The sequence below is a fragment of the Cryptomeria japonica genome, chromosome 7 (genome assembly GCF_030272615.1).
Source record: "Cryptomeria japonica chromosome 7, Sugi_1.0, whole genome shotgun sequence".
NCBI lineage: Eukaryota > Viridiplantae > Streptophyta > Pinopsida > Cupressales > Cupressaceae > Cryptomeria > Cryptomeria japonica.
In genome coordinates, this window is record NC_081411.1 from 516,392,785 (window position 1) to 516,416,487 (window position 23,703).

The 23,703-nt window shown below is 37.0% G+C and overlaps 1 protein-coding gene across 3 annotated transcripts in view; it reads right to left on the reverse strand.

Moving 5' to 3' along the window:
* Positions 1-313: 313 nt before the first annotated feature.
* Positions 314-23,703, reverse strand: part of LOC131061668 (uncharacterized) — a 43,337-nt gene continuing 19,947 nt past the window's right edge. For all 3 annotated transcript variants that reach the window (XM_057995483.2, XM_059209356.1, XM_059209357.1), the window contains exons 3-4: positions 1,524-1,651; positions 314-1,344 (exon numbers count right to left, since the gene is read on the reverse strand). In XM_057995483.2, coding sequence (XP_057851466.2) covers positions 850-1,344; positions 1,524-1,651 — 623 coding nt within the window. In that variant the 3' untranslated portion in view covers positions 314-849. The remainder of the gene's footprint in view (positions 1,345-1,523; positions 1,652-23,703) is intronic.

Consider the following 23,703-nt stretch of genomic DNA (forward strand, 5'->3'; position numbering starts at 1 on the left):
CCATCTTATGTCTTCAAGGATTAAGAGGTCTTGATTTCTGTTCTCATTCACTTCTACAATTTTTATGCATTATCAACAAGTTACCAAATCAAATTGCAGACTACAACAAGATGAGCATTAATGCAAATATTACAAAAAAAGATGAGGCTGATCATAAACGCCCCACAGGCCATCCCATGTTAACAGTCCTACCTCAGATGTTGGGATACAACATACTAGCAGCATAGCTGCGGGCTGAAGACCGACTGCCAAATGCCAGAAGTAAAAATAACCCTCTTATGAAAGATAAAATTCAAGGAGGCTCAGAAAAATGTGTTCCAAATGCATTGAGAATGTATAAGACTAAATAATCAATTCATTAGTTCATAGCAATTACAATTATTAAATAAAGCACAAATGACTTAAGGACAAACTTGTCAAAACTTTCCTCAATTACAAAGTGATTTAACAGTCACCTGGAAACCAACTTGATCACCTGCTTCAAGATAATTTTAGATTAAGACATGTTGCATTAGCCTCATCAGCTAATGAATCGTAACTTCCATGAATGTGAAACAAATCTAATTGTTACTCGTCATAAATTTTTCATATTGTCAAAATTCCTCAAACAACCTCCTCCGCAATCGGTGGTAAGAATATGTATACAGATGCATGCATACACAACATTTCATGTATGCAACTAGTAGTTCATATACAAAATCATGTTTATGAATGAAACCATTTAAGAACCATCTATTGTATATGTGAGATAACCACAAATGGAAAGAAAATCTTGCCTGTTCAGATGATATTCATGTAGAATAAATTTTAGACACCTAACAAGATTTAAGAGAAGATTAAATTATGTGACTAGTCATCCCATGAATTGTCCCAACCATCTTTATTGGGCTTCCTAGAAGCAAGTCCCTTTGACGACAGGCTTTCCATAGGCCTCGAAGATGATCTTGCTGCTTCTGCATCTTCCCAGCTATCATCCCATACCTCATCCCATCCATCCATATTTTCTGCTTCAGGCTTTCCTCCAGCAGTGATCGGCAAAGTTGACTCGGGACGATTCATTTCAAGTTCCTGGTATCTAATTCCATTCCCATGCCTTCTTTTTCCCCGAAGCTTACAACAGATCCAGGAACCACCAATAGCCAGAACAGTGAATAACAACAGGTACACACCAAACATTGGGGTGATGATGGCTGAATACGAAAAACCTTTAAAAAACCTTTGCTTGTATGGAGAATTAAGCAGCTGATGAGGCACATCAAGTACACATTTCCCATTGCCACTATCAATAACTATCTTAGATAGCGTTAAGTCATGTGAGGCTTGACCAATGATTGATACCCGGACCTGCATGGCCAATTCCCATTAAGATATCCCCTCAAAAATTAATAAAAAAGTTCTATCATGCATTATATACTGTGAGGTGTTATGCAACTAAACTGTATAGGTCAAAAATTGGTCACAAGCTAATGGTATCATTGATCTCAACAATGCAATGAAACTGTAAACATAACACATAAACATACCGTTCCGCTTCCTTCTTTCCTCAACGTTAAATTTGAAAACTCAACTTTCAGAAAAGCTGGTGCTGTAATGTTCACCTGCAGAGAATCTTCTCCCTTATTTTGTATGAGAAGTGACAGATCCTGCATCTCTGAAAACCAACAATGTATACATATTCAGACTGGAGTGTAGTGATAACTAAATCAACCATGGGTGCTAAATAGAAAATTTCAGATAAGATCTACAAAATAAATGCAGATAAAGATGTATTTAATGACAAATTTAAGCCTCTTCGTATGATAATCTCTATTTATTCAGTTGATTTATTTGTGAGAACTCAATTAAACTTTAGACTTTGGAGCTAAAGTCAAAAAACTGAACCCAATGTTTGGTTTCAATCTTCTTAAAAAGGCACCCTACCTGCAGGGTCATTCAAATCAACCTAACTATAGATTCCTCAAAGCAAAAACAAGATTTTGAAGAGTATTCTGAGACAAACACTGCAGAATTCTGTGAATCTTACCAGCGCTTCAACCTAAAATGAAATTTGGTGTTTTATAACTGAATTGGCCGATAGCTTCTAAAAACATTAAACAGCAAAAGAATCAAACCACTGATCACATTCATCACACCTTCCAAGCAAGTCAAAAATCTTGTAGATTTTGAGAGACCTTGCAGGCTTTTGAGCTTCATCTCTTGCAAAACAAATTTTGATATTTAGTGATGAAATATAAAGAACATTGATTAGGCGGAAGCCAGAACTTTCCCTTCAGTAAAGCCTGGAAATGAAAAAATGAAAACTAAACTTGTTGATTTAAAATAAATTCAGCCATAGCAACAAAATTTTGCAAAAATGTGGATAACTTAAACCTTGCAAGCTTTTGGGTTTCATCTCTTGCAAAACAAATTTTGATATTTAGCAATAAAATACAAGGGTCGTAGATTAAGCAGAAGCCAGAACTTTCCCTTCAATAAAGCCTGGAAATGAAAACATGAAAACTTTGCTTGTTTATTTAAAATAAATTCAGTTATAAAAACAAATTTGCAAAAGTATGGGTCTCCCCGAGGATGCGTCCCCTGCCAAATATGTCCCCTTCCCCCACAGAGGATGTTTCTGGGATGCAATGCCAGGTAGGAAATGCCTCCACCCCATTCCCTATTTTGCAAAAATTTGGAAACATCCCCAATACCTGAAATTTTTTTGGGGGGGATGGCCAAGGGGGGTCCAGATGTTCCCCTATTTGTCCCGCGTCATCTAGCCATCCTCAACATAACTAGGCATATTTTAGATACTTCTGATTTGAACTTATAATCGTCCAATGCATGTTTGGTTTATGGCATACCTAACTAAGAATTAAAGAAAATCAAGAAGCATTTATGTTTATTAATCCTCTATCAATCGAGATTCAGTGCAGGGGTGCCCCACGCCAAAAGGTACCATGACCAGCCTTCAACATTTCTAACAATGAACTACCATTAGAAAAGATCAAAACCTTATTTGCAGTTTGCAAGCATCAGATTTATCTTAAGTTTTCAAGTCATTTGTCTAGACCTTTTTCACATGAAGTAGAAACAACTCACATTCATCTTTTATGCTATCTATGCCGTAAATCTTGAAACTTGGTTGTTGCGAAGCTACACATTACTTAGTATGAATCCACAACAATTTTAACTATAAGTTTGAACAAGTAATAGACCAATGATTAATCATGATCACATCTACAAAATGCATATCCCCTGTTGCAGATTTCTGCATCTTCACATTTGAAGTCATGGTCAACGATTATCTTGTTTCATACATTGTGATTGGACAAGCTGTTTGGTATACAAGGACTGCCACAGACAAAATTGGCAAGCTAGAGTCATTATAGCTGAATGCAAATTAGACCATAGTCAGCAGGAAGTGCCACTCTCATCATACAAAAATGTATCAATCATGCCCTGCATGGACAACTCATACAACAATCACATCTATTCGTATCCCAACTGAGGTCAAACTGCAACATAATCAGTTATCTTTTTACTTAACTGTTCCTCTTTAATAATAAGTTTGACAGTAGAACATACAGTTTTGATGGCTTCAAGAAAAAACCAGAATACACACAGCAATCAAGCATGTCTTCATAACCCATGCTCATATATATAGAACATCATTATTCCTATTTAGTTACCCATGCTCACAAAGGTTCTATAATGCCTATGATGACTGCCTGTTCAATGTTATCATATGAATATTGCAAATTTCCTTACATTTCAAAAAATTTCCTATTTTTTAACGGCCGTACCATAAAAAAGGCTTTAAAAAAAACATCCCAGAAACTCCTCCTGTCCCCTGCCAACCCTCTACTGGAAACTTGGAGGAGCATAACCTATAACAAATGAGGGGACCTGACCCAAGTAGAAATAAACTGGACCTCCTTGTCTAAGTAGGAAATGAAAAGGTTCTCACCACCCATATATGATCGTGAAGTCTCTTCACCAAGTGTAAATTGGACTTGGAGGAACACATACTTGTGCTGCAAAAAGTCAGCAATAAATCTAAAGTTTTGTATTGAACACTAATGCCTTGGGCAAGCTTGGCACATACCGAATTTATCTATTAATTTGCCTCCTAAACTTCTCCAAAGACCTCTTTTAGTAAGATAATTTGTTCCCTCTGTGTTTTCAAGTCTTCATTTTCCTTATCTTGCTAGCAAAAGCTCAGGAGAGTGTGTTATAAGTATATTGATTATAATTAATTTAATGCCTCACTTCTAGTAATTAGATCTGGGACTAAAAAAAATATTAATCATGCTTATCTGTTGAATTGTACAGTGAGAAATCTATATATTGTATGCCTACTAGGTAACAGTAACTGGGGTGTGAGAGATAACAACTTTATCAATCACGAAGAAAGAGGCAACACAAATTTTGGTGATATCCTACGGAGATTGACCTGGCCCGAGAAAGTCGTTCTAAACAATCCTAGGATAAAGCAAGGTGCACTTCCAGTACCTCTCCTAAAACCCACAACCCACAATCCTCCAAAATTGGGAGAAAGCATTGTGAACAATGAAGAGTATCCGGTCATCTATATCAGGAGTAAGAATAAGAGTTCTGACATGACCCCATGGTTGCTCATGAAGGTGGAGGCTATTTCACAGACCAATCACCATCTGAATTCACGATTCTTGAATCTAAAAAACATTTCACAAGAACAACTGAATAGATCAAACCAAGAAGCAAACATTCCACTAGCCCTAGGAATTCCCTGAAGATCCAACATCTTAAAGTAGCTACTTCTCAGAGCCAAAGGGCTAACAATGATGATTCATAAAGATCTGCAGAAAGATATAAAGCAGGAGGATTTACTTCTTAAGTTTCAAGCTCAGAAAAATACCAAGGTAACTAGCAGTGTGGAACTTCTGGTTCCTTGAGGGGCTGGTTTTAAAAGAGCCAATTTCCTTAAGGAGCAGGCTAGAAACTACTGATTCCAAATGAGGCAGTTACAAAACCACCCAACTGATGAAAGGAACAGTTTCATCCTGATTCAATGTGTGAAAAGATGAAATGGACTGTTCAATAATTTCTCTTCCAATTCCCCATTCTGGAACCTATTTAATAACATGAGGTCAGATTGCAGCATTGACGTTTGGGAAGAACTCAGAATTTCAGGTGTAAAGCGCAAAACATGAGAGAGAGTGTGCAGCACAGAGGAAGAAGTTCCATGCAGGGTATACAGCCCATGTGTTTGGAAGTACTCAACAACAAAGAGCACTACGAAGATAGAAAGCACAAGGAGTGAGTTCTTCATACTTGTAATTGTTTGTAACATTCCAAGTAAGCCTGAAGATGTGTATATGCAATTGTCAACTGGGTTTCCTTTCCTGGAGGTTTCCAGGATAAACCTGTATGTCTTATGTCTATGGTGTGATTTTCTTTTGCTCATGCTTGTTTATTATGCATGAACCATCCTCCACACTCGAGTGTACACTTTTAAATGTAACTCAAAAAGGAATTCCACTATCATTTGAATAAAAATTCAAGTAGCGTAGCACAAGCAAATATTAATTTTGACAGTTACTATCCACAAGTATAATCTTGTAGAAACTTACAGATCATCAATATTAGAGCAACAAGCTTCTTGAGGCTTGTAGGAGTTTTTAATGACTCATAAGAGATTTCTGTGTATAACCACTTTTCCAAATCTTTTACAAGGTGTTGCAGGAATCGTCACTTGAACGGTGCAGCCATGACAAAGCCACTAAAGGGCATTTTTTAGGTCTCCAATCACCCAATGAGTAGGTACTAGCAGAGAATAGAGATTTTTGGGAGAGGGTACATCACTTGGAAGAAGACTGGAGAAGTTGGAAGCTAGCAGATGAAATCATGAAACCAAGTAAAATTCTTCATTGGAATAACAGTTGATGGTAAAATATGAATTACTATCAAAACTCCAGCATGATGAAACAATGAAAAGAACCAATTCTACAAAGAAAAGTAGACAAGCCTCACCTCCAAAAGAACAAATAGAGAATGAAGTATGAATAGAAAGCATGCCCACATATGTTTCCTTCCATATGTTAAATACAGTGTTCCTCATGGACGATCCCCAGTTTTAAAAGGGGCAAACCCAGAACATGGACATCCAGGGGCAGTGAGACAGAGATGAAACATCCCCCAGCACTCCCTTCAAGCACCACATGCAAGGACGCTTCCTCAAAACAACACTGCAACACAGGGCTGTTCCCTTCTGCAGGGAACATACGAGGAATGCCCATCCCCAAGACAGGCAATAGATATCCATGAAGCCAAAAAAACACATCTTTTAAATCACATTTAAGCTCTGTAAATTTTCTTTTCATTAATGCTTGCAAATCTCAGTGTCATTGTTATTTCCTAGGACGAAAGTGAAGTGAAAACAGAGAAGAAAATAAATAAAAAGAACAACAATATTCCATTTATTCAGCTGTGTAGCCCTCAACTTTAACCCCCATGCTGTAAATTACAAAGCCACTCCTCTTAAACTTCACAATAACCTCTACATGGATTCTTCATTTCAAATAAATTCAAACAATCTTTAAGTTAAAATAATATGTTATAATTTACAATATATATTTATATGTAACTAACAAATTTATTATTTATTAAAAAGAAATATTTATATATTTAAATTTTATTTTTTGATATATAAGTATATTAGCATTAAATAAATAATGGTTACAAAGATCATTCCAAAAGCTTGTCTTCTCCAGGCCTGAAACAAAACATGATAAAGTTCTAGGTTCATCCGCATGGAAGGAAAATGCACCATAAATTTAAAACACAACCGTAACTAACAGACTAATCCCAAAGTAAGAAACAAAAAAGGGGAGACATCCAACCACAATACCCAACAAAGGAGCACAAACTCAGTCTGCAACTAGACCCAGAGTTGGGAGGCTGCAGCCACTGTCTGAAACATCGCTGTTAAGAATCCTGGGCTGAAAGTCACCAACAATCGCCATCCATGTCAATATTTTAGTTACTCTACATATCCTGGCCACCTGCTCACTATCTTTAAGAGAAGAAGAGATAAGGGCTTCCTGAGAGTCGAGAAATTGAATTGTCTTAGGTCCCCTTCCACCTCTCCTTCAAAGAACAACAACTAAATTATGGAACAGAGGTTATGAAACTGCTGGTTTGATGAGAAGGGCTATTTTATCCTGATTCAATGTGTGAGAAGATTAAACGAAGAGTTTCGTGTTTTCTCTCCCAATTACCATTTTGGAGCCTTCCAATGCATGGGGAGGATCCTCCAACACATGAGTAGATTGAATTGCGGCATGAGAGTTTGGGACGAACCCAAATTCTTCGGATGTAAAATGCCAAAACATGAGATAATGGATACAGCACAAAGGATGGAACTCTAGACAAAGCATGTGGCTCATGGGCGGAAGTACTTAAAACCAAAGAGCACTAAGAAACACATGGAGTGATTTCTTAACAATTTTAATTGTTTATATGATTCCAAGGAAAGCTCAAAAGATATTTATTTTCAGCTTCCAAATGCACACTCTAATTCAAAAGCAATTCCTATCATTTGGATGAAATCAAGTAGCATAGCATGGCAAAATAATAAAATTTAATTTTGACTGTCCCAGTTAACGGGTTAAGAGACACACAATTTGCAAGAAACTTTGTGGTTTCGTTAAGACCTATTGGTGTCTGTTTTATCATCTACCAAACACTAGAATAAAATACCCCAAGGATACTCTACCCTCTCCTGAAAACCACCGCTTATTCTAAGATTGCGAGAAGATCATACGACGATTCCAAGGTCTATATGTGCGAACAAGCGACTTTAGTGGGATAGCTTCTTGGGTAGTGTATGCTGAAAATCTCAAGGGGGACTTATGCTGTCAACTAAGCTGTAGTTAGGCAGATTTAACAATTTATGCTCTATGGTTTTGGATTTTCTGGTTTAGGACTTCAAGAGACGAGAACTCAAGAGACGGTGTAGACTGGGTGAAACTAATAACAATACTCTATTTCGCCACACTTGGGACAACTATGCAAAGTATGTGCAATCTTCTAGGATTGTGCTTATGATTTTCACACTTAGGAATAGTACCAACAATTGAGTAGAAGTGAAAAATCCACATTAAAAGCTCAGGCTAACTTTACACATTGAATGGAAATCATCCATCCAAAGAAAGTATGAGCAAAATCTCACCAATCTATACTATCAAATCTATCATTCATCTAACAACTTCAAAGCAAATAACTTAAACAAATTTAATCTAAGTGTTGAAGGAAATATGCAACCATGCAACCATTTAGCAATAAAAAGATTTCAAGACAATACTGATAATGAACTTTTATTACTCGAATAGCTCTAAGCAACAATTTCATAAATCTCTCCACACTGAAATGAAATGAGAGAATGAGTTTATATAGAATTTCTAAAAACAAATGAATGGCCGAGATCAATCTAAGATCAACGGTCATGATCAAGACAACCTAACCCTAATCAATATCCAGTCCATGTGAGACAAGTGGCACAAGATGCTACCTTTTAGGATTGCACCCCCTTCTTCTGATATTCGATAAACTTGGATACAATTTGTTCAACTTCCTCCATTGTGACATGTGGCAACATGTTGATCCTGAATTCTAATCCTTCCAAGTCATCTGCACATAGAACAAAAGTGATTTCCCAGTCTAGTTCTTGCTTTTGAAAAGTATCTCTGATGGATAGGAGGTTCGATGCCTTAGCCAAATTGCTCTTCATGACTGGTCCTATGATGGCAAAGAAGATGTCTTGTGTTTTGACCTTCAGATTCTCCAACTGCATATCCCTTTCTCGGATAGTCTCTTTCCCAAGTATCTCTGCAACTATAAGGAAAATCTTGTCCTGAATTGCCTTTATCTGTTCTTCTACTCTATCAACATCAACCTTTACCTTTTCAAAGACTTCATTCCGTGCAACTTGCGTCCAGTGGCAACTGTTGAAGTCATAGGCAGCCCCTGCTTCAATTATCTTTCCATTAACCAATTCTTGTGATCGGACTCCTTTTAGCTCTCTAAGGCATGGGATAATTCTATCTTGAATATCCTAGAAGTCAGTGCACACTTTTGTCATGTTCACAATCTTGAAAAGTAAAGAAGAGGTTTGTTCATATGCTGATGATATTCCTTCCATAAACATGGTTGCTTCTTTTCTTATACTTTCCACGCAATCTTTAGTCTCTCTGGCTGTTATCCTTTCGTCCTCAATATTTTCAGCGGCTTCTTGCGAATTCAAAAGCGGAAGAGCTTCTGGATTCGCTTGATCAAGTGGCTTAGTAGTCAAATGCTAAATGTAATCCCTCGGGCGGTCAACTTCTCTCTTATACTCATTCTTCTTTCCTACTTCCTTATTCAGTCTTGCCTTCATGAAGCAACTAAATTCTCCAAATCTTCAGCTTCCTACTTCTTGGTAGTTGGTCCCAAATTGAATGTAGTGATTTTGTATTCATGGGGACCATTATCTCCCTTTGCCTTGTCTACTTTTGGCACTGCAATCTGTACTGTCCTACATCCTGTTTCATCTCTCTGGATGGTGGAGAACTTTTTGGCTGGCTTCTTCACAACAGTTTGCTCTAATTTGACCAAGAAATCAGCCATGTCATCTTCTTGTTCTTCTACTAGTGTTTTTATTTTCAATCTCTCCCTCGGCCAATAAGGAACAGTGGGCTACTCAACGCCTTCTACTTCTTGGTTGCCTTCTATTTCTCGGTTGCCTTCTTTACATGCAATACGCCAAGAGCGGAAATCATTCCCTCTTGAAACTCTCCTTCTTCAACATCCATTTCATTTTCTGATTCTAGAATTTTTGTGCCAGTAGGAGACGGTGGTTGTTCATCTTCTTGATTGACTGATTCTACATTTTCCTCATGGACTAGGGAAGGAATTTCCATCTCTGCCAATGATTGATAAATGGCCAATACATCTATGTTTGTGGATGCGGTAGAACAAAATGGTTCCACCCTTTGTTTCTTTTGTACAAGTCCTTCAGTCACAATTGCCTTTCCATTAGTTTTCAAAGAACTTCCTACTTTTTGTTTTGCACTTTCAATTTGTTCGGCACCTTGAGAAGCTTCAACATTTGAGGAACATTCCTCTGCTTCTCCCATAAAGTCATATGTCAAGTTTACATTTCTTCTTCTCAGCCTTTGGATCTACTGATCAACCCACCAATGGGAATAGTTTTCTACTAGTCGCATTAGGGTAGCTAAGTTAGCATGTTCAGGTTCTAACCATTTGATAGGAAGGAGAGGCGCATCCCCATCAAAGCGTGGTTGAGTGCATTCTTCACTTTCCTCCACTTGATCTGGCACAGGGAAAAGTTCAGTGATTCTGATCAAACAAATTGGCAACCTAGACCACATCCTTTTCCCGACAACATACTCATCGACAGCATCTGCCCAGTAGTCTTCTATATCCACTCTATCTAAATCTTTCTCCATTCACTGATTCAATATCGCCGTGAGGATCAAAGTTTGCCCTAGATTGGTAGAAGGTAAAAGGGCACCCTTGCATTTCCTATCTAGTTGTTTCAGATACTTGTGTAGAAAGACAAGATTCTAGCATATTTCCAATAAAGAATGAAAAAGAGATAGCAGCCTTCTACCTTATTTTCTTGAAGCTCTAATATGTTTCTAACTATCCGAGAACTTCCAACAGGACCATCTTGTTGGTTGGATAGATTGGCAATTCGTAAGGACGGCCAACGAAACCTTGGATTCTGATATAAGTGAACTTTGGAAACTGGATAAACCAAGGTCCGTACTTGCTGATTAGACATTTTGATTCAGGAGAAAGTCACTTATGAGTACCTCCTTGCAATGTTCTTGTGATATACATGAGGAACAAATCATTCACCCGTTTGAAATGACTTCTTTTTTTGAGTTGTAGCTGAGGATAACAATCATATGGCCTGAATTCATTCTCACAACCTCCAACAGTGCCTTTACAAATCAGTCTTGAATATCTATAAGTTGCAACCAGTAGATAGACTATGTAACAACTCATGTAAAATGTCTTCGTCCTCTCCAAGTCCATCAACTATTCATGAAGGTTGTCGCTGATTATGCGGGACCAGTTAAATAACTTGGTTCTTGATTTCATCTATGAAGTAATACATCCATGTTTGGAATGGTGCACCCTCAGGGCTGCCCATTATTCTATTCAATAGCAAGATGATATCACCATACTCTTCCTTGAAGTAAGGACGCGGCAGATGCTTTGGTATTTTCCCTTGAGGTCTTTTCTTATCTAACCAGGACTTGTTAACATTCACAGCACAGAGTTCAGACTGACTATCATAGACCCTCTTGGCTTGCTCCTTAATCTTGTAAGTGGTCTTACTATGGCTTGGTATACCAAAAGTCTCTTGAATGGATAATTCTGAAAGATTAGCCAAGGCTCTTCCATCTGGTGCAATTATCTCTCTTGATTGTGCATTGTAGTGCAAAGCACATTCAACTATCAATTCAACACAGTCCTTGGCTAGTGGAAATCCAGCTGCCTGGACAATTCCATTCTGCATCATCTTGCGAGCAATAGGTGTAGGAATGTGTCCACCATGTCCATACATTCTTTTCTTAAATTCCTCCAAATCAACATGTCTGAGGTCTATGTCACTGATGTTTTTCCATTTGGATTTGATATTAAGCTTCGATTGTGCTCTCTTGTTGGTGAACTTCATTGGTGCTTCCTTGGTCATCCACCTAAAAAACACATGAAAACTTAATGTTATTTTCAGATTTTAATTCTGATTTTTAATCTTCTTTTCTGAAAATTTCACTTTCAGCCTGTTAAAAAGTTAAGTTTCTGCGAAAAAGCAAACTAAAAGTGAAAGGTTTGGCCAAGAAATTGATATATTGAGAGAAATAAGACAGAAAGGTAAGAAAATTCAATCGGATTGAATTTTTTAATGACTGAAATTTACCTTCAACTCTGAAATTCTGTTTGAAAATCTAAAAAAGCACCTAATTTCTTGATTTCAAGAATTTTATTCTAGAAAATTTCTCTTCAAAAATTCAAAATTCACAAATTTTGAAAGAAAACTTCTCTTCAATGTTCTCCAAATTCTCAACCTGAATAATAAATTGTGAAATGAATTGGTTGAAAATATATTGAGTCTAGGGTTCTTAAACTTTAAAGTTTTTTAGGGTTCAAAATGGAAGGTTTTTTATTTTCCTCTCAAAATTCCATCCTTAGCTAAGGAATCTTCTAGAACTTTCTTTCAAATTGAATTTTCTTGGATTTTGAAAATTCCATCCTTAGCTAAGTGTTGAAAATTGTTTTCATGTGGATTTGTCAAAACTTGTCTTTCTTCATGACATGACAAATTAATTGCCCTCATGTCTGACTAATGGATCAATTTTAGGTCTCTGGTCAGGCATCTTCACATATTCCATTTATGTCTGGATGAATCAATTTGTGTTTGTGCTTGATTAAATTTATTTGGACAAGGATTTGGACAATTTTTAGTCTTGCCTTATGTCTTGATTGCGGATATGTCATGCTTTAGGGTTTGTGTCTTGGAACAAATTTGTTTCAATCTACACCTTCCATGCCTTTGCATGCTTCATGTCAATTGGTTTTGCTCTTGGATTTGGAATGTCCTTGGACAATCATATGTCTTTTATGTCTTGATGGGCATGTATGTTTGGAAGTTGTCTTGACATGTGTTTGTTGTTCATGGCGGACTTTAATGATGATCAAACAATTTGTCTCGCTCTTTGTCGTGTCATATTGGTAAGCTTTATTTCATCTTGTGTCATGTTTTATTATCCAACCCTAGGCGGGCTTGGATCATGTTATGTCGTGCTTTTGTAAGACGGATTTCAAACTTTGGATTGATTGTCATGTTTCAATTCTTTCATCTTGGCAAGGTGAAGTTCTCAGTCCTTTGGACAAGTTTCAGTTTGTGCTTTATTTCTTTAGACAAAACCTTTGCTGGACTAGAGGAGGCAAATTGGAAGACTTTTTGCCATCTTTCAATAATCTCTCTGTCCAAGCGAACTTGGAAGAAGTTCGGACAGTCTTGAGACAAATTTGCTTTATTTGTTTGCTGAGATCATGTCTTCTTGGAAACTTTGGAAGCTTCTTGAATAGGGCAGAATATGATGAATCTCAGACAAATTCCCTCAAGGTTAGACGGACTTTGATGAATCTTTGCCAACGTTATCTTCCCCTATGCCAAGCAGTCGAACATCTCTCTTCATGCTTAAGCGAATTTGCTTTGACATTATTCATGCCAACTTCATCTCTTTGAACATGGCAAACTCTGAGTTTGATAAGACAATTTTGTTTGGTTTTCAAACCCTTAGACATGCTTCATTTCTTATCTCCATGGTGAATTTTGTTATCTCTATCTAAAGTCTGATAATTTGATCAGACTCTTTCATGCTTGGAAGCTGCTTACTTTGCTCAATTTTGGCGAATTTTAACATAGGCTTATGCTTCGAACCTTGCTTGGCAAATAAAGAAATCTTTAATGAAGTAAAAACTATGTTTTATAGCTCATTGGCAGTTTCTAGAAGCTTTATTCCTTGCTTTGTTTGAATTTTTAGAAAGTTCCTTCAACCTCAGCAAACTTTGGAAGCTTCATGAAGTCTTGCCTTGGCTTTATCTTCAATTTAAGCGAACTTTAGGAAATTTTTACTCACTTTCTTCTAGAATGCAAGCTTGATATGATCCTTTGGCTAATCTTTAGCTTTACTTGCTTGTTTGGCATTGTTTATTGTTTTAGTTTCTTTCTTCTATAAAGCGATTTTGGGAAATTCTTAGCCTTGGCTCTTTGCTTTCTTCTAGAATGTGAATTTGAGAAAGCTTTATTTGCTTTCAGATGCCATGTCATAATGTTTCTAATTCAAAACCAAAGCGAACTTTCCTTATTAGCTTTATTGGCTAATATCTTTTGCAACTTGGAAGCTTCCACCATGTCACTATGTTTGATTCCATTTTGCTATTTTTTAAGCAAATTTGTGAATGCCATGTCACTTGTTGTATTTGCTTGGGTGAACCTTGATTTCTTTTAAATGCCATGCCATTAATATCATGACAACTTAGCAATTCTCACGCTAACTTTGCTTTATTCCAACATGGCGAGTTTGGGTGATGTCTTGACATATTCAATCCAACATGGAAGGCTCCTAGGCAGACTTGGATGAGCCCTAGACAAGGTGGTGTTGGATAGTCTTGTCATGTCTTGGTGGACTTGACAAAGACTTCGCCATGCTCTATGCTTTGTTGTCTTAGACAATCTTGGATAATCACCTTCCTATCTGCTTGACCTCGTCCATGCCTTAGTTTATTTTCAACTTGATTTTGCTTGCTTGACTCTATGTAGGAGTTTTACTAACTCTTGCCAAGAGTTAATTAACCATTGGTAGGAGTTTACCAAGTGTCGGACATTTTTGCTTGATCATGAGGCGGACCTTGAAGACTGTCAAACATCCTGTGAATGAGCTTAACCTCTGGTAGGAGTCTGATTCATCATTGCCATGAGTTAATTAACCCTTGGTAGGAGTTCACCATGTGTCAAACATTTTTACTTGGACATGAAGTGGACTTGGATCTTCATTGGACAACTTTCCTATGCCTTGGCGAACTTGGGCGGACTTGACTAATCATCTGCCATTTTCATTTCTTCAACTTAGATGAAATTTTCAATGTGCCATCTCCCACTATTACCTTCATACTTGATCAGCAGTTCATCTGGAAGGTAGGGTTTCCACTTTGCTTTTTGCACTTGGAGACCTAGTTTTTGAAATTTGAGAACATGGGTAGTAATAATTTGGCATGAAGATCAAAACCCTAATCTCAAAAAAAAGCAAAAAAAGAAAACCCTTGCTTTTTATACTCTGAAGCAAAATTTCTCGAATCTGAAGACATGGGTAGGACTAATATGACCTAAAGAACAAAACCCTAATCTCAAAACAAAGTAAAAATTTTGAAGCCCTACTTTTTATAACTAGAGACAATATTTTCAAGTTCCAACAACATGGGCAGAGATGAAATGACCTGAGGAACAAAACCCATATGACACTTTCAAAAAAAAGCAAAAAGCAGAAATTTCTGAAAATAGAAAGTTGTCAGAAATGACCCAAGTCAATTGCAATCCTCGTCCTTCAAACCTTCTAAGCACTATGACAACATTCATACATGACTCCTCAATTTGGCTCTGGATGACCTTCAAAAACTAACTCAAAAATTGGATCTATGAAACTGCAGAGCTAGGACAAAACCCTAAAAAGCGAATAACTGAGGGTCCCCATTTGCAATGGGGCGATGTGTGAATTAGGTCACAACAAGACCTTTAACAGAATTCATTAACAGGTGCAAGATCAATTATTCAGGATGTCTGTGGCAGTTCAATCTTCTTGGGCACACACACTGATAAAGAAGTGCAATGGGAAGTAGTTACCATTTGATTATCTCTAACGAACTCTCTTAGTGTAAAACAATTTGTGATGAGTTATGTCCCCTTATTTGAATATATAAAAAGTAGGGACAATTATCTATTAATAAAAGATAGTTTCAATGAATACAACTGTTGAACAGTAATAATAATAATCAACAGTACCTAAATGTGAACGGAAGGACAAATGGATGCGATATGTGATACAACCCTGAATAGTTTGAAAGTTATATTCTCTGGATCTACAATTTAAAAATACAGAGATACGGGCCCCTTTCTGATATTCTGATATGAGTACACAACTTTGTGGTAAGGCTGATAAACGTTCCTTTTTCTTCGAAATTGATGTAGAGTTTAGTAAGTGTGATATCGATGTCCACTTAAGTCTTTACTATATCTGATATGTCAATGAATATGTAATTATAAATATGTTTATATCAGCCTGAATAATTGGTTGCTGTTCCGATCTGAAAGTATATTATTACAGCCACGGATGTGATTTCTCTGGCCCAAGTCATGTTCTCTCCAACAGGTTACCCCCCAAATGTTTTTATTAAGATTCATTTTATAATGCTCTTGCAATACCGAAAAGATTGCATCCCTTGATTGTTAAAGAGACATGTCTTGTCCAAATCGCTACTCTTCATAATAATCGATTTGTTAATGTTTATTTGTTATTTCTTAATTACTGCCACGGTGCCACCCATAACCATAGCATTCGAATATGCATCTTACTACTTCATTCTTCTTCCTAGTGTCACTGTCTATTGTGAGGGAACAAACTCTGACACCAGCAGTCTTCTTATATTTAATTTAATAATTAACTCTATTTTATTGTTTAGGATGATTGTTACTCTATAAATATAAATTATATATTAAATCTTGTTTATTATTATCATTAAGATTTTATTTAGTTCATTCTATTCATTTATTTGGTTATAAATATATATTTCAATTGTATTATTATTATTTATTATTAAACTCTATTTTAAAGCAGGCATCATCATGTTTGATTGTTTAGATGGGGACATCACACGGTGGATGGGGATTTTCTCTTGATTATCAGTGGCCTCCACAAAGCTTTTGCCTTAATTGGAAGCTTTGAAGTTTTTTAAATGAGACAATAGAAATTGGTTAGTTTTTTAAGGAAATTTCATACATACACTGTTACAAATTAGTCAATAATGTTGCAGACCTCCTGGTCAATAAAGGCGTCAATCAAGATACAATTTGCTGGCCTTACTTTCAGTTGCCAATCTGATGTGTTTGTATCCATGTGCCACTTGTAAAATACCTGTTGCATCCATGATTTATCAGATCATCCTTGTCTTGAGCATGTCTTTGTTAAACCTGGTGTTAGCATCCATATTGTGCCCCATTGTTGCACTTGTTCCTTATTTGGGGCATCATTTGTCATGAGCCCAACATGAGTAGAAGACGGCTGCAACAGAAAATCGTCTTAGTGATAAGACTACACGATTTTCTGATGGGAGAGTCAAAGACCTGTGATCTGTTCAGAATCTACATCAGCAATCAAGCAGAGATCCGAACACAAAATCAATTAAGGAAATAGCAAAGGGATCGCTTGAACATTAATGTGGGAATTAACTCCCAAGTGGCGCAATCACCCAAGGATTCGTTAAGGCAAAGAGGCATGTGGCCACGAGACACTCCTTGCAAAGGGATGCTGTGGGGAAAAGACATAACTCTCCACCCGATAAGAGGATATAAGTACAACCTATCGACCCATAAAGGAAGGCATCAACATCCAATAAAAACACCTGCAGCAATCAATAAAAGAACACAACTCCAGATCGGGGAAAAAGGATCAGAATTATCATATAATCTGCACTCATCAAACCACCTAGGAAATCAGCAAGGAAAGGCATCGAATCAGACAAGGAAATCAATGACAAGGGGAGAACACGAGCAGTTTCTGAATTATTACAAATAGTCAGCAGACTTATATATCCCCAAGTATGTGGCCTTAAATCAGGACTCACAGTTGGCCAGTTACATTTCTTCAATATACTTTGTATCTCATTTGGTGATTCTAGGGCAAAATAATGACTATCCCAATAGGGCACATTACATCATTGATAACAAATCCAAGATCTGTCTCAATGGTTTCAATGGAAAGAACTGTGCTGTGTGATATGTGTTCTACCCCTCTTGATCTTTGTCTTGTACCTTAAAGCCAACTTTTCAAGTTGGAGGGCTTTACAATCAATATGCAGACCCAGGCAGAACTTCAAAGCCCTAGCAATTTTGCAATCATTTCAAATTGTGCACTCACCTCTACCTTCACTCAATTTATGCAGCAAAGTTTCAAAGTTTTGTGCAACCATGCACACATTGCAATTTGCTTCCCAACCTCCACTTTCAACAATGCATGTATCCTACAGACTTCCTCTCCCCTTCCACAAATTGCTTAATTGTCTCCAATTCTTATCTACTTTACAATGTGAAGATTTGAACTCATTTGCATGCTTGCAATTCTCGATTCTCTTTTCCCATCTTCACTTCTCCACCAATGCTTTGCAGTGGACTAACCTATCTCTTTTGCAATATTGCTCAGTTTTGTTCTACCCTCATCATTCCACCATACATTTGCTCTATGGACATTCACTCTACAGAATTTTGCACTCCCCATACAATTTACAAATCCCAATTGCATCTCTGTCATTTGGACAAAGGACTGTCGTTTGGACAAAGGGTCACACCAACATCCAAGCACATAAAAATGCCATTAATGGTCTCATCTGGATGCAATTTGACAAAAGCTGTTTGAATGCCTATGTGTACTTATGAACCCCTACAAGGCATGTATTTGTGTACAAAGGCACATGGTTGCTAATGCAGGAGGTGTGGATTTAAGTGCAAAGCCATGAGATCGTGATGCAATCAGCATGGGTGACTTGCAAACTTGAATATCAATCATTTGACTTTGCCCTTGTTCTTACAAGAATGAAATGTAATGTTATATATAAATGTAAATAAAGATGTAAAAGGTTGTTGGTGAACCAGCCGCAAAACTAAGAAATCAAAGGTGCTCTTGACATTGTAACAGCCTCGAGGCTTGCTCGTAATATTGTAAATTTGTGTGTTAACTCCATTTTGTAGCTATATCCTTGAATCCATTTAAGGAGAGTATTAATGTATGGTGATCAAGATTATGAACGTGTCCATGAATGTTAGGTATGCTTTTGTGAATGTTAATTATTCCTTTGATTACATTTGCTAATTTCAGCATTGTGTTTGATTAGTTGATCATCATAAAGATTGTAAAATCTGTGTGACACTTTCACAAAGTATCTTTTCATCATGATATAGGAAGATTATTAATATTATTGAAGAATCAGTCCGAGTCCACCCTGGCCCATCTCCCCAGTCTCAATCACTTGATTTTGATATGAATGCTCCTATTGATCTTTATATTGTTAGGGCCCCACTATAGAGGATAGGGCCATTTTTACAATGTAAGATAATGATTATGGTTCTCTAATCGTATGAATGAATGCTTCCAAAACTCAACTCAAATGACCAAGCCATTATATATAGGAGCTCCTAGTCATGCCATAACTATGGATCCAGCTCTTTCTGTTTCTTTATATTCACCAATTGAAAGAGCCATGGCTTTGCCCCATCTATCCTATTTACTGACTCGAGTACTATTGATGATGTGCATGAGTTAACCTCCACATAATCATTTGCTACGTCAAGCAATAATTTACTTTATCTTAATTGAGTGCCCTAGCCATAGTGAAGTAAGCCCAATGATTACTAAATCCTTAAAGCTTCACATCCCCACTCTTGATGCTGTTGGAGCCCCAAGCAAGTAAAAAGTGTTGGATTATTTGTCATTGATGTCAAAGGCTGAATTGAGTTTGTTTATGAATGTTGGTTGAGCTGTCTTCTTGTGTGCCTGGTTGAGCAGCTTGAGCTGCTTGAGTGCTTGGTTGAGCTGGCTGGTTGTGTGCTTCAGCGGTCTACTTGCTTGCTTCAGTTACCTAGTTGCCTACCTGCTTGAGGTGCTTGGATGCCTGCCTGTTTGGCTGTGTTCCTGCTTGTCTCTTGTCAGCAGCCAAATTAGATGTTATGCCATGAGTTGAATATTCTTTATGCCACATCATTTTGCTTTGTGGGACCCGATTCTTCTTGAGTCGATATTTTTTTATATCTGCAAATAAATTTCAGCAGCTTATATTCCCCACGTTCTATTCTTTTTGGCTCTACGTAAGGGGAATTTTATCTTGTAATGCTCAGTAGTGTGGACGTGTTGCGTATCCGGTATGGCTGGGCTTAAAATCTTATTTATTTTCCTGGCAGCATTTGTGTAAGACGTTTCTTTCTGAGATCGTGGAAAACATCCTTGCAGTGTTCGAGTTTGTGGAAAGGAAGCATTCATGTACACGTCTTCTTCTTTAGACTTTGGCTTACATGGAAATATTCTGAGCACTTTTTGAAGTGGCAGACGTTTTGGCTTTGAATGTTTGTGGAGTTCGTGGTGAATCCGCAATTGATCCCTGTCAGACAATTATTTTTCTTTGGGGATGTTGAAAGGAGATTTTTTTTTGTGTGAGATGTCTTTCAAAAAATCAATACATGCTTTCAATTTTGTGGGATGATGTATGTTGGGTGAAAAAAAACACGAACTCAAAAATGGTGGTGGACGTGAACTTCATTAAAGTGATGGTATTTTTTGCAGCACGCTTGGTAAGGATGCGTTTTTTTGTCAGACGATTTGAAAATTGGTGGAAGTTTTTTTGGTGGTAGTCGATATTCATTTCCGGCTGAAAAAACGTCTTTCTATGCATGGTTTGGGCTTCAGTCAAATATGCTGTGTAGTGGTTATGGTTATTATTGGTTTGTTTTTGGTGTAGCTGTGATGGTGGGCCAATTGTTGGCTTTGACTGGATTGGTATGTGTTGAAGTCTTCGTATACTAATAAAGAACAAACAGGATAATCTTTTTTTCAGATTACAAAAAGGGAACATGGTTGAATACGAACATACTGTTTTTTGTTTCTGCTTTTTTAAAAAAACGATTACTGAGTACACAACAGTGCAGGGACAATACAAGAAGTCTGACTGTCGATGTTCATTACTGCGGCGTGAGGTTAAAAGGTTGGCTTATTGACAAAAGGCAAAGGGTGTGGAAGTAAAAAGTGACACAGCGTAAGAGGTGCACACTTAATTGAAAGTAGTTACAAAAATCAGAATACACTGTCTGGAGATTGGAGTTTCAGTGTGTTGTTTTGAGCTTAATGGAGCTAAGAAATCTGTGTTTATGAAGGAGCTGTGAGTTATTATTTTCTGAGTGCTGCTATTTCTATATGTGGGTAGAGCTGTTGGATATAAAAGAAAAATCTGGTTTTGTGCCGTGGCCTTCAATTTCAATAATCATTTGTAATAGAGGTTGGTGCCTCGTCTTGCTGGAGTTGGTGCTTCAGTTGTTTGAGAATAGGTGTTCTTTGAGAGTTGGAGCTCTCTTCTGTAATCAAGGTTGGTGCCCATACAAGTTAATGGAAGTCTTTTGATGCCATGGTTTTTAACCCGAAAGGGTTTTCCATCAGAAAATTTTGTGTTCTTGTTTCTATGCTTTGCTTGCATTTCTATATCTTTGTTTCAAGTGGTTTCATGAGTTATTAGAAGTTTTAAAAAATTTCAAACACTGATTCACCCCCCCCCCCCTATCAGTATTTGCTGTGTGCTTCTCAGAAAGAGTATTTCCCCAGTGAAAAGACATATTTTATTTATTATAAAGGTGATTTTGGACTAATTGATCGCAGGTCCTAGTCATTCATAATTTGGTGCTTCTTCAAGGATAGATGAGCATTTTGTCTCAGCTCTATGAGTACGTAAGTAAGCCCCCATCTAATTAGATATCTGGCCAATCTTTAGAGTGAGATTACATCCAATTATAGAGAATAGGGTGGATAACAATGAAGAAATATATGGTCTAGAAGCAAATTTATAAACCAATTTGACATCATAGGGCACTTGCTTCCTCCATCAGAGCCCTAGACTTGACAAGTCAAAATTTGAATGGAAAAGTTAGATATGAGTGAAGATTGGACCACTTGATTTCACAATTATGGTAGATTCAGCATGCATTTCAAATTATTCTCTTACCCTACTATATCTATAGAAAAATATAACCCCTCCAACCCACCTTATGAATGGAGAAAGGAGAACTTGCCCATGGATCCAATTGTAACGCCTGAAAGCCCATGGAATATTGAAGGCATCTCCTTTCATCCCAAGTGGTTCTAATCTTGAAATTGTGATTTCATGGTGTTGTGTCTGATATGCACAGAGCTCAACTAATGAAAAAAAATGCAATACTTGGTCCCTATTGTTTATTGTCCCTTTTATATTATAGTTTTGGATTGCAAAGAGTTTATTATAAGATTCAACTATGTCACCCTATAGAATCAAGGCACCAATCTACAATATATGCATGTCATTTCATTACACCAATATATATAAACAAATCATTATATAATTTAAAATGTTTTTAGTATTAGGAGTCCTACCAACCTTGCATAACCCAGTGCTTTATAAATATTTATTATATTATAAATTTGGAAAGCCAATCTATGTGAAATCCTTAAGAGGGAAATGCTTTGCTATTATGTTTGCATTCATGTATGATGTGCATTTTTCAATTGAATACATTATAGGAGATGATAACTAGCATATCTTTGGTCTTGTACATGAGTTGTCTTTCTGAGTAGTCTTTTTACAGTAAACCAGCACATTAAAGCTTAGTGGCATATTGTTGGGCGTTTCTAGTGCATAAGGTATGAACAATTCCCAAAATGAATTGTGTCTAAACATTTCTCTTTAAATGTAATGTAAGGTAACCTCAAAGAACACCCTCCTTGGCTAAGCAATGCCTTAAGAAAAAGTTACCTTTTCTCATGTTTTGGCCCATAGTTGTCCTCTATCTAATCATAAGTTGCATGTCTATCATTCTAAGTTGACCTTCCCAGAGGCTTACATTTCAATTCATCTTTAGGGTATGTGGGAAAAACAATTTTGAGAAACAACACTATTACTACATTATATAGTATTTTCCCCAAATCCTCATTGGGATTCAAGGAGCTATTAATTTTTATGCCACCTAAGCACACAATATCTCATTCCCTATACCTCAACTATAGGTCACTTACCACAACCATATCATATTTTTGTCACATTTGTGCTAATTACTCCATAGATACCCTTTGTAATGTCTTTAAAGATAAGATGTTTGACTCATAATTTTGAAAAGATACTAATTTTATTTCCCATGTGTCGTAATCAAAGGCTGGCTCATGGTAACAGCATCAAATAATTTGTGCTGGTTGGTTTTTGTGGTTGTTTGTAGGCTTGCCTAGAAGCACTGTTCTAGCATGCTACTGAGTTTTTTTCTTCTTTTTATTGTTTGAAATAGCACAATGGCTGTTTGAATCCTCCCCATGTGACCCTCCGTGTAGGGGTAGAATTTCAAACAAATATTGTTGACAATCTGCAATTGGATGGAACTGGTAGCACTTGCCTTCATCAGAGCTATTATGAGTGAATCATGATTCGGCGATTCTACACTCCCCAAGTCCAAATCATCTGTTCACTAGAACTTATATTAAACTCGGCATGGCAAATCTAAATGACATACAATTTTGGCTGCTGTCTCTTTTTACAAAAGATTTTCACTATTGACATGATAAAGCCTAAAGCAGAGAAACAGATGTGTAAAGCAGGACTGCAAGCGAATGTGTCTATGGCAGATGTTTGTTTGACACAAAAGGAGATGATTATGTGTAGGGAGCTGCAAGAAATTAAAACTTATTGCAAGGATCTGAGCAAAGTGGCTAAGAATCTAATCGTTACTCACAACCAAAGCCTTCTAGACTCTCAAGTACTTTTACAAAGCCATTGCTTGAATCTGGTAAGCTGAAGCAAGCTAAAACTCAGCTTGAAGTATTTTGTCAGGTTAAATTCCCAGCATTAGGTGTGGTCTGCTAAGGCTTGACATCTGGTTGGGGTCATGTAGGAGTGGAAGAAATGGGCAACTGGGATGCAGTTCCAATAGGTGGTGATATTGATCATTGGGTCATAACTTTTATAAGCAGGAAACAAGCAGATAGTTGTCTTTTTGTGGTTTTTAGACTTTTTTGTATTGGCCTAGCACTATTGATTTAGAATCATATGGCCAAATTTTCTTTTGATAAACATATGCATAATTCAAATTCACATAATGTTTTGGCTAATATTAAGGTATAT